Source organism: Anabrus simplex, chromosome 1, assembly GCF_040414725.1.
Source record: "Anabrus simplex isolate iqAnaSimp1 chromosome 1, ASM4041472v1, whole genome shotgun sequence".
In the NCBI taxonomy this organism is placed as follows: domain Eukaryota; kingdom Metazoa; phylum Arthropoda; class Insecta; order Orthoptera; family Tettigoniidae; genus Anabrus; species Anabrus simplex.
This window is the reverse complement of record NC_090265.1, coordinates 1054205981-1054224537: the sequence shown is the minus strand read 5'-3', so window position 1 is coordinate 1054224537 and position 18557 is coordinate 1054205981. Positions and strand designations below refer to the sequence as shown.

Here is an 18557-nt window from a genome sequence, read left to right as displayed (position 1 = left end):
TTTGAGAGAAAACAGAATTACACTTTTTGTGCCCACGCGTACATCATTTATTTATTTATTATTTATTTATTTATTTATTTAATTATTAGATACAGCCTATGGAGGGCCATTTTACACTAATAATAATAATAATAATAATAGTAATAAGTTTAAATAAGTATGAAAGATAACAAAGGTATAAACAACAATATTAAGTAACAATCATCTACAATATATACAAAGTAAAGAGCCCAATATAAAATGATTTCCTAAAATCTGCAGGCAAACTAATACTTGTAACTCCTTGTCTAATTCATAAGTAAATATCTTAAAATACATTCTAAACCTGGAATGTGGTGACAGCCCAAAGTTTTCCGCTAGTTGTTTGTGATACCAATTTGTTTCGTCAACAACCAGCTGCACCCACTCTAATGGCACGATTTTTTTTTTTAAATCAGTGATTTTGGGGTTGTCATCAGACACTACTTCGCTCCTAGAGTCTGTCACAGTTACTTGAAAGTCTGGTGGAGAAAAGTCATCCGTCCGCCACAAAAATAGTGATGAAATAGCTTTTGAACTCGCTGTGTTTTTCTTCTTTCGTTTAGAAGGAGGCTCTGTTTCTTTCTCACATACAGTATTTTGAGCACACTCTGTATAACTCTTACTTTCAAAATCGCTTAAACCTCTTGGAGCCAGGCGGTAGTGCGAGCACCCACACTTTAAATTGCCAAAGCCGATCAGGTCGGCCTTTAAAAATCCAGTCGGAAGTTGCCAGGGCCGATGTACTTAAAATTCTGTGATATACATAATTTTGTGGCATCCTATAGTGACGTGCATACTTTTGTGACAACCTATACTAAAGGGGCTACAAGTTATTGTGTGCCTGACCTTGCTTTGGCAGTTCTAAGAGGGTGTTTAGCTTTCACAAGAGTCGTTTCCTGTGTTTACAAATACCGCTAACCAGTCAGTAAGAGATTGCTCCTTGCAGTGAGTGGATTTATGACAGCTTAATGGCAAGTGGTTCACGTGATATTTTTTTCAGCAGGTATTGATGACGATAAATTAATGCAGTGTTTGGAACAATGCGAAGTAAATGCGGATGATTTATTGGATAGCGATAGTGAATTTAGTTCAGAGATTAGCAACAAAATTATACCAGACACGTCCCCGGAATCACCGCAGCTAAAGAAGAGACGTTTATTTGTTTCTAACGGCACTAAAGCTACTGTGAATATGGTGGTAGATGAAACTAGTGATAACGAAAATGATGGTGATGCTAATGTCTCTGGAGAACATTTCGTGGAAATTTCTACCACTTCTTGGACCTAAACCTGCCCCTCCGTCTGTTTCTCCACCCGTATCATACTTCAGTTTACTTTTCACTTTCTCTCTCCTAAATCTTATAGTCACATATAGTTCTTTATCATTACGTAAATGCCGGTCCCAGTGGGCTAAGTGTAGCGTGCCTGTCTCTCACCTGGAGGTCATGGATTTGATTCCCAGCCAGGTCGAGAATTTTTACGTGGGCCTGAGGGTTGGTTCGAGGTCCACTGGACCTAAGTGACCGTAAGTGATTGCAACTGAGGAGATATCTTGAGGGTGAGAGGGGGAGCCCGGTCTAGAAAACCTAATGACCGAGAGGATTCGTCCCACTGACCATGCGTCACCTCGTAAACTGCAACTGAGCAGGGGTCGCTTGGTAGGCCAAAGAAAATCAGGGCTTTAGTGCCATAGATTTTTTTAATTACATATATTCTGTTGTATTGTAAAATTTATTATTATTATTATTATTATTATTATTTATTATTATTATTATTATTATTATTATTATTATTATTATTTATTTTCCACTAATTGTAGGTACAATGTATGGATGGTGAATGGGGAAAGGGCATAGCCCCACATACACGAAAGTGGCTCCACCACTTAAAATTACAATATTCAAATATACAATTACATTCTACATAGTGTGCTTATATACAGTTACCATATTAACAAGGCATATTTACATAATACAAGACCTGTTCAACATTCAAGTAATTCAACACACACGCACACACTCACTCTCTCTCTCTCTCTCTCTCTCTCTCTCTCTCAGTCTCTATCTCTCTAGAATCCCCACATATACTTTAGTTAGGCCGACTCACTCATACTCACATACAGTCTCACTCACTCGGGATCTCATAAACTTTCATCCGTCCTCTCACTCATACTGAAGAACCGAATACGAGAACAGGTTTTCCAGAAAACAAAAACTATAATATCAACTATTATTTCTTTTAATAATTCAGAATTATTTTTTATACTATGTAGTCCGCACGTAGAAAACGTTTTGTCAGTATTTGCAATACATCGAAAACATATACGCAAATTTTATCGGCGAGTAAGTTGTCTTGTTTTTACTAGTGACATATGTTTGAAATTTAATTTTTTGTTTTTATTTTTCTCGTTCAGAGTAATTATTCTGTAGAAATTGTACTCAGAAATATATTCTACATAATTATGTATATTTTTTGTCTTGTAAATGAGTTTTTCAAAGTAGATATTGAGAAAGTGCGAAAATGTTTATCTCTTCCTAAAAATAAACGTTATCGACAATTATAATATCAACAATAAAAAGTTTTTTATTCTTTATATCACTCTAAATCAATTGTTTATTCTATGTAGTCGATATGTAGAAAATTTCTTGCCGGTTTTTGCCATACACCGGTAGAAATACACGAATTTTAAAATATATGTATTTCCAATAAAAATGGCCTGGCACTTTACAGTAGTAGAGTGGAGGCGGAGCTCTGGCCTCTTCCAGTTGATGGCGAGCGGCCGACCAGATCGGCTCCTGGCTCCAAGAGGGTAACAATTCATTAAAATCATTTGATTCAAAGTAACATCGTTGCAGGAGCAACTAGCTTGTTGTTCTGCCATGCTTGTTTACATCACAGATGAGCTCCACAGACGTCTAAAAAAGCTCTGTAAGTTACTTCCCTAAGCTATAAGCTGTGTTCAATTAGTTCTACATAATGCCCAACAGATGGCAGAACATGCGAGAGATCAAATCAGCACTCAAGAGTGAACCGGGAAACTGAAAGAAATTAAAGTTCTCTTGCACCGTCTATGGACGGGCGTAGCCTTGCTGGACCAGCTGCGCCAGCTCGTCTATAGGCGGGCATAGCACTTGTCGGATTAGAAAGGAAAGGACAGGACCTAAAAGCACTCGCATTCACCAATGACATTGCCATCTGGAGTGAATTAGAAAAGAACTGAGAAATATCTAAGCTTAAGTGATGAGTTTGAGGTATGGCTTAAACTTCAGCAACACAAAGATAGCAGTGCAGATACTCATGAAATAAAGCTGGATAGTTTTCCATATTTATAGTACTTGAACAGCATTGTCTCAAAAGACAACCTGGCAAAACATGAGGTGAACAGCTGAATCACCGAGCAAGTGGCCGTGTGGTTAGTGTCATGTAGCTATCAGCTTGCATTCGGGAGATAGTGGGTTCGAACCCCACTGTCGGCAGCCGTGAAGATGGTTTTCTATGGATTCCCATTTTCGTATAAAGTTGTACCTTAATTAAAGCCACAATCGCTTCCTTCCCCTTCCTAGCCTTTTCCTATCCGATCATCGCCGAAAGACCTATTTGTTGATGATATAGATGTTGATTCCCATAGGGAATCTGAAATATTTGTTCCGAATGAGTAAATTTAGGCTATAATACCAATATAAATGGTTCGTTATTGGACATTATAAATTTTCCAGCTAACTCATTCTTGGCTGCCAGCGTTTCGCCCCCGTGTGCTAGGCTGGGTTCATCAGTTGGTACCTAGCACACCTACCAAGATGCATGGCATCAATTTTTGGTAATGGGACAAAGTCTCTCAAAGTGCATTGGCACTGCCAGTGGCTACAATTAGCCTACTCAGTAGCCTCCACGGTGTGCACTAGCCATGCGTCTTGGTAGGTGTGCTAGGTACCAACTGATGAACCCAGCCTAGCACACGGGGGCGAAACGCTGGTAGCCAGGAATGAGTTAGCTGGAAAATTTATAATGTCCAATAACGGACCATTTATATTGGTATTAGACCTATCTGTGTCGGTGCGATGTAAAGCAGATTCTAAAAAAAAAAGAAGAAGAAGAAAAAGGACAGTTGAATCTACAAAGCAACTCAATTCTACCATCAATGAAGGTGGCTGCTGTGGAATAAAGAGGTACCTTAGAAAACACAACAAAGACGATACTCTATAACTCTTATTATACACCAATTTTTACATGGAGCCTCAAAACCAGCACAAAATGGGCATCATTTTAAACTCCAAGCAGCTGAAATGAAATTCCTTCATACCTTGGTGCAGAAAACCAGGAAGAACAAGATCAAGAATGAGAAGATTAGAGAAGAAGGGAGATTCTCTCTTCAACAAGATTCAGGAATCGAGACTGAAGCATACAAAGAGGATACCAGTGAACAGAACTGCAAGGAGGGACTTTGAAAGGGAGGTGGAAGGAAGTCGACATGTGGGAAGACCAATAAGAAAGTGGATTGATTTAATGCAGAAGGATGTACTTCAGAGTGGACATGATTGGCACAAGTTAATGGAAGAAGGGTGGTACAAGCACAGGGCGAATTGGAGGGAGCTCGTATACCACATCCGGGCAACCGGAGATAGTTTATCACATTCACTGTTGGTGATCTTATAGGCCTAAGCATTCTTGCATTTGTAACTTTTTGGTGTTAAAAAATTGTAAGTATTCTTGCATTTATAACTCTGGCATTAAGAAATCTTAGAAGTAAATATATATTTAGTAATTGCTAAACTCTATCCTCAAGATTGTAGCTACGTAATTACGATTTTAACTCCTTGGTGATGCAAGGATCTAAGGGACCAGCAGCGAATGTGTTATGATGGTGAAGTATACAAAAGTCGAAAATAGGTTTAGTTCAGGTTTTGTTTGTTATGACATTGGAGGAAAATGGCTTAACAGATATTATGTAGTTTCTTAGCAATGCTAAAGGGACGAATACAGAAACCCTCAAAATATTTCTTACATATGGTGAAATTTGCTAAATATCTTTGCATGACCAAGCACACTGACCAGTAGTTGTTGGTGTCTAAGAAAGGGTAAGGAAAGAATTTAGACCTGTGAGTCTTGTGTTCCCAAGATATGTGCAGGAGCACAAACTCTGATAATTAGGAGAAAGTATTTCCTAACGTGTGTCAAATGCAAGGAATGCACCAGCCTTCACACCCGCCCCAACAGCCAGTCATTCACTCTCGCATACCTCAAGGGAAACAAGAAGGGATTGGAAACAACAGCTTTATAACTTTCTGTTTCAGTACAGAACTACCCCCACCCCCACCGAGTAGTTTTGTGCAAAAAAATGCCAAAAGAGAAACCCATAAGTATGTGCTTTTTAATTCAGATAGGGAATGAATTTGGAAAAGACTTGTTTACAGCAGATGAACGTGTTTTATTTCGTTAATTGTACAGTGTGTTAAGGTGAGTGCGGAAAGGAGGTTTGTTGTATATTCAACATATTAAACGAGCAAAACATTTGAAAGCTGTAAACGAGTGCGAAGAACAAAAAGTGTTCCCAGGTTCTTCGTGTGCAAAGTGTATCCAGCAAATCATCATGTCCATATTTATATACACTTCCAAGTAAATTGTCTGTAAAAACAAGAGCTATGCAATGAATAGAACTGAGATATATTACACTCACCAAAAGTCAGTTTGGTCAAATATATTAGCATTTTTAAAAACTTGTTTTATAACATTTTTCATAAATGTAAGGGCCTTTTCTTCATCATTTTCAGTTATTTTTTAGGCGATTATCAATATTAGAGAGTCTGAGAGCATTTTGTGTGTGGGTGAGTGTCCTGGGTTCTCATATTTCCTTTGTTTTCCAGTTTAAAGTAAGATATTTTAGATCCTCACACCGCAGGAGATGGTGTTCTTGGATTTTTCTGCCAGTCAGTAATCCGCTACTTCGGTAGGAACCGATCCCACAGACTTGGGAACCATAGGCAAACACAGTACTTTGGAACCACCGTAGCAGCTATAGCAATAGTAATAAAAAAAACATTGTAAAAAAACCATCACAAGTAATATACTGTACTGGTCACCTTTGTTGGATTGTACAGAATTGAGGTTACTGGTATGTACCCACAAATTTTGTTACATTTGGTAAGTGGTAATAAATATGAACCTCTGAACAATTGCAACTTTGTTTCTAATGCTCTTAGATGAACCTATAAATATCACATGTTGATATCATGGATAATTTTATTACTACAAGCAACAATAGCAAGCCATATACGTGGGGGGGATACTATTTTAGTACTATTCTGGTCTAGAAAGCCAAGAATAATGCCCGCGAGGATTTGCTGTGACACCTTGTAATCTGCAGACCCTCGGGCTGAGTAGCGGCTGCTTGGTAGACCGTGGCCCTTCAGGGCTGTTGCGCCATGGGATTTGGTTTGTTTATTTTTGTACTGTTGTTTTGTAAAAATCTGTGACATAATATGCAGTGTATCACATTTGGGAGATGACTAGATACATATAGACTGGTACTAATCTTATGTAAAGGAATTGTCAGCAACTGTGTGTTAGAATTTCACTGATATCTATACCCATGCATGTATCACAACAAAGCACCCACACAGAATGGGCAGTGGTAGATTTATTTTACCACTAGGCTACAGTTCATTAGCTATCTGCCGTATTACTAGAAAGACAGTTTTGTGACAGCGGCTGCGTAATTATCCATTTTAGCTCTGCTATTACATCATATTAAAAAAAAAATGTTCACTCAAGCATAAAACTGAAATTAGAGGGGTGGTAATTAATTATACCTGTAACCTATAAAGGGTTAACAAAGGGAATTTATTGCAACATCCAAGTTATGTCGAGTGTTCGCCTTCACTTCTGAGAAGGATTTACAGCTCATGATCTTTCAAAGTATCTGGATGTAATAATTTTTCGACCATTTCCCCAGTCCATTTGTCATCCTCATTAAAATTATTTTTTTGCAGTTCTGTTGTGGGAGTGTTGATGACGTAGGTAACAAATGTGTGATCATGAGCCATTTCTGTGGTTCTAAGAAAGGTATGAAACCTCGAAAAATTTTCGTGTACTGGTAATTGGAATTTATAAAACTTTCTTTTTTTTTTGTTAGAGAGAAAAAACACACATCTCAGTATAATATGATCTAATATTTAGGAACTCTGTACGTGTAGAGCCTTTTTTGACCAAATAAATTTTTTCAACATAATTGACGAACTTCTCTTGTCAGTGGTGGTGTTTCTCAGTAATAATATGCTGGTTTAAATAAATGCGTTTGGCTTCATGAAGCTTTGTTGCAGGTAAGTTTGAAGAGATGAGTTTTTACTTTAGTAAAGAACATGCTGTTAACATAGTTCATTTTAGAGAATGCTAGTGCATGTGTTGGAAAGAACTTGCCAGTGAAATAATTATCTTCTTGGAACAGTGTGTTGGCCACCAAGGTCAAAGAAGAACAGAGATTTTCATTTAGTTTTTCGTTCCCGATCAAGATGAGGACTTCTTCTTGACACAGAATAGAAGGTGCATTTGTATAGACTATTTTGTGAACAGGTAAATGAAGTATGTACTTCGACATTTAACATTCCTATGTACTTAATTAATTTCTATCTTACTTTCATTCTCTATATTGCCATTTGATAAGAACTAAATATTGTGTATGTTTTTTCATGTTGGCATTTAATAGTGTTGTTATTGACATTAACTTTTTTTGCAGCTCAGTCCAACTGGAACTACTGCTGCTCGATCTTACAATCCCGTTCGCCCAAGACCTGGTCATCAGTATTTCCCACAGGTTGGATTATTATTTAAATACTTGCTTGTTGTAATGGTGTATTGGGAAGGGTGCATGTGCAGTCAGATAAATTCTGCCTGTGTAGATCAAGTTAATCACTTTATAACTAGTTCTATGTATCATCTCTGATCAGCAGGATAGGTCTTGGATGGAAATCTTTCATTTTGATTTTTTTTTTTCAAATTATAACCTATTTGAGATCTTACAAGTATTATTCTGTTTAGTGTGCTCTGCTGTTTGTCTTTTAATTTTATGAGGTGTAACAAATGCAATAAAGCTCTGTAAAGGAGGAGAAGTTCTCTTTATAATTCAAAATACCATACCAGCCAGTGTTCTTTCTTTCCCCTCCCAAGGATAGTATTACAAGTTGAAATTAATTCAAAACAGTGTCAGTATTAGGTTGAAATCTCTAAAACAAAAATAAATCTTGAAAGAAAAATGTTTGTAAATATAACTTAATATCTAGTGAAATCACCACTCGCTTTTTACTGTAAAATATTTGGATTACAGTACTTGTTTGCAGTGGGAATGGTTAATTTTCCATCACTTTTTCATATTACTGTAATTGGGGTAACAAGTGCCCTCTTTTGATTTTGTGTGTTTCCTTTCAAGAAATTTGAAATATACTCACTCCTGCTTAATGATTACATTTCACGTTGTAGCACGTCACAAAATATATAGACTTTTAATACTTTTTCCTATCTTCGTTTGCTCTCGTAGATTTTCAATGATCATATATTTTGCTCCTGTCTTATAGTGCATTATAATGTCTGTACTTCCTAGCTGTCATCTCAGTTTGTGGTGTCTTTTTAGTAGAACAATTTGGATTTCATCCTTGATTTTTCACCTGAGATTCTGAGAAAGAAACATAGTCTTGGATTCAGAGAAATATGGTATCATTCCAGAGGCTTCTGTGCCAAACATTGCTGTTTTCTTCTCCAAACGGCATCACCTAACCTAACTATGTATGTATCATGAAAACATATTTCAAATGCATGTAGAGAAATGATAACCTCCTCCGCTAAAAATTTGCATCACAGTAGCCTTTTCGAAATTTAATTAGATGCGAGAAAATATGAACTATTCTCTGAAGTCAGTGATGTACTCTGCCATATCTTGAGGTGTATCACATTCTTACTTAATTTCAGAATATAACATAAAAATTAAGAGGACGTTTACTTCAGCCTTTATTTTTAATGAGTTAGCAACTGCTGTCAGCCACGTTATTTACACATTTAGTACGAAAACGTGTTATCCTCTTCCATTTCGAACTTTCTTTAGAGAACAGCAATTGACTCAAACATTGCTCTCGAATGTCCACGATAGAGCTCGCAAATGTAGATAGTGAGAAAACTATACCGTACCAAAGATGATCGATCGCATTTTGTGGCAAACGTTTCAGTTTTCTTATTCAAACAGCATCACTTATCCTAACTTACCCGTACTATACGTATGATGAAAACATACTTCAAGCGCCAGTAGAGAAATCATAACCTTCTCACTATAAATTTACAAGGTACTAGCCTTTCCGTAATTTAACCAGATGCGAGAAAATGTAAACTAACCTCTGAAATCAATTGAAGCACGCCACCGAACAACGCTGTGTAGCACTTTTTGGGTCAAGTCGAGTTTATGGGCGAATGCTGGTGTATAGAGCATTCTGCATACGCTGATGCATGAAACAAGGTAGGATGTGATTTACAAGTTTGGAACCAGGTGGAACAACGCTGTATGGCACAGAGGAGTCTACAACATCGCGAGCACGAAAGATGCTGTGTTGTGTTCTAGTAGTGCAAATTGACTGAACAGATCGTAAAATCATAAAGTGAGTTGAAGGATATTATGTGCAAAACATTGATGGATAACGGGAAGGCATATATAAGTCGACATGGGAGGAATATCCCTGCTAAACAGGCCGCAAACCAAGTAAGTGGAACAGTGCTGAATGGTTTCTGAAGTGATGGTTCCTATGCGGTGAAATATGTGATGAGGGAAGCATCTCTGAACAAACCATTCAGTGACTGATCTCCAACAAACTGATTTTAAGGATGTAAGTGGGATAGAAGCATCCATAAACACAGACTGTGGCCTAAAAATTACGAAGGTTATATGGTTAAAATTGTCCAGTGATGACCCCAACTGCGCTGAGTGCTCGTGATTCCCATAACATTCTTCTTTCATGGATAAGATACGCTATATTAAGCAAGAACAAGGTGACATGAATTTTTTTTTTTTTTAACAGGTACTCTCACAGAATCTTCCTACCTTATATGCAAGTCCACTTCCCGTCACCAAAGAAAAGAAAAAGGGTTTACTAGGCATGTGCAATTATCTGAACACAAAATAAAGGAATTTTTACAAAAATCTCCTTAAGACAAGCACTGCTATTTTGACTTCGTGGAGTATTGTATAACTTCACATGGTTGCATATATACACTGACTGACAGAGCAAATGCAACACCAAGAAGGAGTGGTCAGAACTTTATGCCAATTGCAGGGTAGACTGACGTCACTGAGGTATGCTCATGATGTGAAATGCGCCGCTGTGCTGCGCACGTAGCGAACGATAAATGTGACACGGCGTTGGCGAATGGCCCACTTCGTACCGTGATTTCTCAGCCGACAGTCATTGTAGAACGTGTTGTCGTGTGCCACAGGACACGTGTATAGGTAAGAATGCCAGGCCGCCGTCAACGGAGGCATTTCCAGCAGACAGACGACTTTACGAGGGGTATGGTGATCGGGCTGAGAAGGGCAGGTTGGTCGCTTCGTCAAATCGCAGCCGATACCCATAGGGATGTGTCCACGGTGCAGCGCCTGTGGCGAAGATGGTTGGCGCAGGGACGTGGCACGTGCGAGGGGTCCAGGCGCAGCCCGAGTGAAGTCAGCACGCGGGGATCGGCGCATCCGCCGCCAAGCGGTGGCAGCCCCGCACGCCACGTCAACCGCCATTCTTCAGCATGTGCAAGACACCCTGGCTGTTCCAATATCGACCAGAACAATTTCCCGTCGATTGGTTGAAGGAGGCCTGCACTCCCGGCGTCCGCTCAGAAGACTACCATTGACTCCACAGCATAGACGTGCACGCCTGGCATGGTGCCGGGCTAGAGCGACTTGGATGAGGGAATGGCGGAACGTCGTGTTCTCCGATGAGTCACGCTTCTGTTCTGTCAGTGATAGTCACCGCAGACGAGTGTGGCGTCGGCGTGGAGAAAGGTCAAATCCGGCAGTAACTGTGGAGCGCCCTACCGCTAGACAACGCGGCATCATGGTTTGGGGCGCTATTGCGTATGATTCCACGTCACCTCTAGTGCGTATTCAAGGCACGTTAAATGCCCACCGCTACGTGCAGCATGTGCTGCGGCCGGTGGCACTCCCGTACCTTCAGGGGCTGCCCAATGCTCTGTTTCAGCAGGATAATGCCCGCCCACACACTGCTCGCATCTCCCAACAGGCTCTACGAGGTGTACAGATGCTTCCGTGGGAAGCGTACTTTCCGGATCTCTCACCAATCGAACACGTGTGGGATCTCATTGGACGCCGTTTGCAAACTCTGCCCCAGCCTCGTACGGACGACCAACTGTGGCAAATGGTTGACAGAGAATGGAGAACCATCCCTCAGGACACCATCTGCACTCTTATTGACTCTGTACCTCGACGTGTTTCTGCGTGCATCGCCACTCGCGGTGGTCCTACATCCTACTGAGTCGATGCCGTGCGCATTGTGTAACCTGCATATCGGTTTGAAATAAACATCAATTATTCGTCCGTGCCGTCTCTGTTTTTTCCCCAACTTTCATCCCTTTCGAACCACTCCTCCTTGGTGTTGCATTATCACTGTCATTCAGTGTATAATATTAACCAATAAATACAGTGCAATGTGTGTTATGTTCTTGTAATAAATGTATTTTCTGTGTGATGAAGTACATTAGAAAATGAATTCTGATATTATATTCACCTATGATGTGTGTGCTATGGAACAACGCTGTACGGACAGTCGTATACAGCATTATTCCACTATATTGCGATCAGACAGGTGTTGCACTGTCATTGGAGCTGCATTATGGCAACTGGTGGTTCAGCATGATTTGTTATTCAACAATAATTACGTTTAATTGTTGGAAAGTCGAAAATAAATATATGTGTGATGGTTGTTTGGTAGTGTGCTTCAATTATGCACTCTGCCATATCTTGAGGTGTATCCCATTGTTACTTAATTGCAGTATATAGCATTAAAATTAAACGATCGTTAAATCAGCCTTTATTTTTAGCGAGTTAGCATCTGTTATCGGAGATGTTATTTACGCACTTATTATGAAAACATTTTCTCTTTCATATTGAATTTTCTTTACGAAACAGAAGTCGGCGGGTATTACTAATCGACTCCGACGTTGCCTTCCAATGTCAACGAGAGAATTCGCTAGTGGACATAGCGAGGAAACTATACCAAAGGTGATCGATCGCTTGCAACGTAATCGCTGGGGTACATAAATATTGGTAACGGAAAAATCGCGCACACTTAATAGCTCGTAATAACGGATGCGTCAGTGATAGGAGTCACTGTATCCGAAGGAGAATACACTGTTTAATATAGGAATTTTGAAGGGACTGGCAAAAATTGTCATTATAACGGGGTTCTCGTTGTATGCCGTACTCACTTTAACGGACTTCTACTATTTAAAATATCAGGCGTCCAAAGATGATAGCTAGCCTCTAAACGGTGAGTGAGTTTCATTGTGAGTGAAAACACATAATTTTACTATCAAGGATTAAAGTTCAACAACAGTGTAAATGCATCTACCAAGTAGATCTACAGTATGCCTTCAAATAAAACCTAACTGATGTTATTCCTGGTAAGCGTGATTGGATTGTTAATGAGCTTATCAGATAATTTAAACCCAGGCAACCACAAGCCACAGCTTATCCACCTTAACTCCATACTATATTAGATATATTTCTAAAGCACCTGTCCGACTCCTTGGCTTAATGGTCAGCATTGTGGCCTTTAGTTAAGAGTGTCCCGGGTTAGATTCCCAGCCGGGTTGGAGGATTTTAATTGTGTCTGATTAATTCTTCTGGCTCGGGAATTGGGCGTTGGTGTGTGTTCCAACATTCTCCTCTTCGTATTCAGACACGCCACACTACAAACCACCACAGAAACGTGCAGTAGTGGTTACATCCCTCCACATAGGGTTGGCATCAGGAAGGGCAACCATCTGTAAAACTGGACTAAATTGTTGTGACCCCACATGTGTGGGAAAAGCAGCTGAAGAATAATAATTTCTAAAGCACCTCCTGAAATATACAAGTGAAAATTGTAAATCATTCTGAACAGTACAAACATATTTATTGGATCTGGTCAAAATACATTAACCTTTCAGCGATGGGGAACATTTGAGTGGCTCTTTACCCAGCGGACAGAGGTGATTCAGATGTGAGCACTAAGAAAATGCAGCAGTCTCTTTTAGAATTCACTGTTACAACAGTTCAGCTCAGATTATTTTCAAATGTTTGCAGTACAGACTCGAAAGAATGTAGTTTACATTAATTAATTTGATATTTACCTTGTAGTGTGGTAACGGAGAAGAGACCTTCCACATTTTGTACGGAATAAAAGTGACGTTCTTGTATGTGTCTGTGTTGTTTCTCAATGCAAGCAATTCAATGAAAACTAATCGTTGACTCGGGAACTTTGAGTGGATAAACCGGGAACGATAGTTCAAAGATTCATATGGCACAAATCCCTGGTTAATGGGATGATTAGTTCATGAGAAAGACGGCGTATAATTTGGCGTGTTTTGTTGTCCATTACTTGGCCACGCTCACCATGCCCTCCCATTCCTTATGTTATGCGCCCACTCTCACTTTGCTCAGTTCGGTCTGGTGTAGTGCTGTTATCTGATTTATAAAAACGTAATTACTTCTCTTTCATTCAAACTGCACTGTGCCATGCTTCTGCACCATGCAATATCATATTTCAAAGTGACAGCGGGCCAAGTAATTGAGTCGTAGGACGTTTTAAGGTGTTGAAAGAACTATGTGAATTCTCATTAGATGATGTCAACATTCATATCAGTGAAGAGATGGTGATTTATAGTATCAGTCTGCACAAAGAAACATCCTGTAATGAAATATACATCCGCTACACTGCAGCAGAAATTTAAGCCTACATGTTCTCAAGTGGAAAGAGAGCAGACTATTTCAAATGCTAAACCACCGTTTATTTTACGTGGGCCCTCCCCATCACATTACCTCTGGCTTCAGGAGTACCTCTGGCTCAACCTTGAAGACATTACTGAACTATGGTCGTGCAAGCTGTACTTGCGCCTTGCAGTACGTACGCATGGCCAGTTGGCAGTAATGTTCGGTCTTTGAATGTTAAAAGCTTAGCATGAAATCGTGAAAAATCGTATATATACCCCGTTATGGCAATCCACATCACATACGAGTGTTAAGCTATTAGCCCAGTTAAGAATTGCTGGTAAATCTAAAACACTGAACATAAGTTGAATATTGAAGCTTGAAATTTTCTTCACCAAACGAAAACGAAAAATAATTCATGCAAATGTAATTTCCAAATTTCCCCTTTCAATTAGAAATGTGTATCTTTTGTTTCTGCGCTATAAGACGCTGAATTAAACGGTTTAAGTGAGAAAATCTGTTCATTCGCTATTCTAGCTGCTTGCCAATATAGATGTGAAAATCGATCTTGCTGAACAAATGAATAAAAATCAACTACATTAAGGGCCACACTCCACTTCTCTAGGAGAAAGCTGTCACACTGTAGGTCGATTTAACTCGAGTTGGATATTGGAGGGTGCTAAGTTAATGTCAGTTTGGAAATGACTAAGCAAATATCTGGAAAAGAGATTGAAGGTGACCAATTTCATGATATCTTTCATTAAATGCATCAAGTTATTTGTGGAACAAATTAAAATTTGCCAGTGATCATCATCAGTGTCAGCTGCAACAGCGCTTAAATTCAGAAAAATGGTATTGTGCTTCTTCAAATGTTTTCTCCACAGTTTGACTTTCAACTTGAAAGACTGCACTTCATCAAACATTGTAATAACCAGCTGATTTCTACCCTGCAATGATGTATTAAGAGCGTCCAGATGGCTAGTGATATCTGTAAAAAAAAAAAGCTAAAGTCCACGATCCAGGCAGGATCAGAAAATTCAAGGACAGGTTTTCCCTTCCTATCTATGAATATCCGTATCTCTTCAGTCAGCTGAATGGATCTCTCTAACATGACAAAAATAAGAAATACCCTGCTATTCTGTTTTCAGTGAAGTCAGACATTCACAAAACTGCTTATGTTGAGACCAGTATGCCTTACATTCACTAAATTAACCTCGACATTCATAATATGGATAAATTTTATTGTCTTGACACAAAGTGCCTCTTCGTGAGTAACACAGTGTATGGACAGAAGTCCATGACTTGAAGGTAATTTTGACCTTAAATGTGCCAAGAATTCGAATTTATTGCCTATCGTTGCTGGAGCGCTATCGGTAGCTACTGACACCAGTTTATTCCATGGTAATTCAACCTTTCGTATAGCTTCCTGAACATTACGAAAAACGTCCTGCTTGGTAGTGGTACCCTTCATGCAACTGAAGATCTTTGTCCACTCGAATAAATATTGCAAGATGTGCTGTGTCAGTGACGTCAGTATAGAATAAGCAATACATTTCTTAGCTTTTAATGCTGTTCAATATTTTCTCCATGTTCTATGTGTCAAGCAATAGTTGCTCAAGACAGGCTAATTTGACTGAATTTGATCCTTTCAGTAGGGCATACACATTATCCAGCTATGTTGAATTCTTTCACGAATGGTCGCATAGCAAAAGGTTTCAAATGCTGTGCAATTAAGAATGAGATTCTGTAGCTGGCCCTTAAAATTGCACCACTATTTGACAAGAGTTCTCTCCATCCTGTAAAGAGGAATACAACATATAACTCCTTTTTATTACCTACTACCAGTGTGAAAACATGATTAATATTATTTGAGAACGTTAATATTATTTGAGAACGTGATTCATATTATTTTCGTAACTTTGGTAATAATACATAAATAATACGTCGTCGAAATGTTTCTTCAGATCTTCAACCATTTTAATTTGATTATCCCATTCAACAGTCTCATGTGAATGAGCCTGATCCATTTTATAGTGGCGTTCTACACTATATTTTTCACAGTCTCCTGCATGCACAAAGAAAAAAAAGAAAGTTCTTCCCACTGGCTCTCTGCAGTCAGGTTTATTTTTCTGCCTTCATTTCAAACCCGGGTGTTGCCGCAGTAATCGAGAGTGACTGGGGGAACTTCGCCCTACCTTCACTGTCTGTGACATAACCACATCACTGTGGCTGAATAGCATACGCTCATCACCTGCCTGCCCGCCCTTTTACAATGCTGTGCGCCTGCAGGACGAAATGCCCAGCACGAACACCTCTTCTCTAGATATTGGTGCCTTCAGTATAGAATTGCAGGTTCTATTATCCCAATCTTTCTTTAAGACATCATGGGTATTGAACCAGATCTCATCTAAGAAAACAATTCTGCACCCCTTAGAACTGAATAAAAAGAAACCGGTTTGATCAATTTTGCCTTCTTAGTACCCATCTTTATTGATGTTACAGGGCCTCATTTTATGATTTTTCTACAGTTCCTAGTTCCTTGTGAATTAATTGGAATATGACAGTACCATACACATCTTTTTGGGGCATATATTCACCTAATACTTACCTTTAATTTTTGCTAATAACAAATATGTTCTTTCTGTTTTATAAGTTGCTTTACACGATGTGGTGTGGATTCCACAAACTTTGCGTATACATTTTTAGATAAGCCATCATTTAACTGCGTTGTAACTTGAGATGCTTATCGTGCATATTTTTGTGAAACAGTCAAGTTTTGAGTCTCCTTTTGCAAATAGTCCCTATGTTTTGTATTTGATTAAGGTCAGGGCAGTTTCATGGCTCAGAGTAATAAATTCATGACAAAGAAGTAGGCCTATTGAAATATTACCTTCATGCTGCTAATGTATCTTTCTGTAAAGAAAGTAAGAGTAAAATCATGCACTGAGGACTGGGATGATGGTGACAATGATAATTGTTCTGTTGTATCTATGGAATGCAGAGGTGAAAGAAGGTGCTGGGATGAGGGGTCTAACTACAAGGTCAAAGTTAATTTTAAAATTTTAACAAAGGTTATATTTTCAGAAGAAACAACAAGATTATAACAACTTTTCACTGAGTGAAATAACAATTTGGAAACAAGACTTAGAAGGATTCAAGATTGCAGAATTTTAACACTCTTGCGCTACAAGCCCCTAGTTTTACAATTTTGAGCTCCTAGCTCGACATTACAACACACTAATTTGTTCAAAGGGCAGAAATCCCCTAAAACATGGAACACTTGCTCCTAATTACAATATCAAGCCTCCCAGAGGCACGTTTACAACACTAGAAAAGAGCTGACCCGCTCTCAGTTTTTCAAGCTTATTCAAGGCAATATCAGAACCTTACAGTTACTTGCCATCAAGGCATAACTTACAAAAATGAAACAGGGGTATCTTGTACCCAACCTACTGGGCCTTAGCAGAAACAGAACAGGTTAAGTAAATGGCCCGAAACACCAAATTGAATGGAGGCGTGTATGTGCACTCCTAGATATGCATTCTAAAACCTAAAGGGCACTAGGCCGATGAAACAGGGGCTATTCCCAGACTATTGAGGCCGGCAGAAACTTACATTTTAGAGAAGTAGGTTACGTATTAAAGTTTCGGTTAAACTGTGTAGCGAGCAAGGAAAAAAGATGTTAAACGGCCATTACCTTGCTGAAGGACTGCTGCCTGATGAAAGAGGCTCCTCCCGCGTCCTGCTTCACATACTCACTCTTAGTTAGATGTTGATCAAGTGGCCAAGAGACGTGAAAATCTTCAGTTTATAAACCCTCGGGAAAGTTTGAGACCTTTCATGAATAATCAAGCCACACCCTCTTACTTTTATTGGCTAGCGTAAAGTTACACACCAAATCGAAGAAGAAGCCTGTGATAGGCCGAAAATTAATTACAGAAATTAGGGATTGGCTGAATTCAAAACTGGCGGAAAGAAAAGATCAATATTGCCAATATTGCCAACCCAAAAATGAATGAACATAATTTAGTAAAGAACAAACTTATGAATACAAAATTTCTTAAAAAAGGTTCCTTCACTTCGCACCAGCGTGCATGATCATAGTTTTTGTAGTGACATCTGTTGCAGAAAGTCCAAACTTCTTGATAAATGGTAAACAAAACACGTAGAATTTTATACAGTACTGGAAACTTCACAATCACAAAATTAAGGTGGTGACATCTTCTGAGGAAAAGTTTAAGTAGGTCTAGTTTCAAGTTCAGTGTTTCTCCTGTAGAGGAGCTTTTAGGCGCAACATTTAAATGTGTGGCGTAGAGGTGTACCTCCCGGTACAATAATAATAATAATAAATTATAATCATATTTATTATTATTATTATTATTATTATTCTGTGGGATTTACGTCCCTTTTAGCTGCTGAAGCTTTAGAGACCCAGGTGTGCCCTGATGAGGATCTACATGACTAAATCTACTGACATGGCTCTCTCCCATTTATCCCCCGCCCCGCATTGGCACTACAGCCCTTGAAGGGCCTTGGCCTACCAAGTGACCGCTGCTCAGCCCTCAGGTCCAGGTAAAATCCCTGACCTG

At 39.1% G+C, this 18557-nt stretch overlaps 1 protein-coding gene across 5 annotated transcripts in view; it reads left to right on the top strand.

Annotated features, from left to right (window-relative positions):
• The window catches only part of LOC136857954 (uncharacterized), a 184989-nt gene that overhangs the window by 45008 nt on the left and 121424 nt on the right, over positions 1 to 18557 (top strand). For 4 of the 5 annotated variants that reach the window (XM_067137085.1, XM_067137086.2, XM_067137090.1 and 1 more), the window contains exon 3: positions 7750 to 7827. The exons of the other annotated variant lie outside the window; for it this stretch is intronic. In XM_067137085.1, coding sequence (XP_066993186.1) covers positions 7750 to 7827 — 78 coding nt within the window. The remainder of the gene's footprint in view (positions 1 to 7749; positions 7828 to 18557) is intronic. 5 annotated transcript variants of the gene reach the window in all.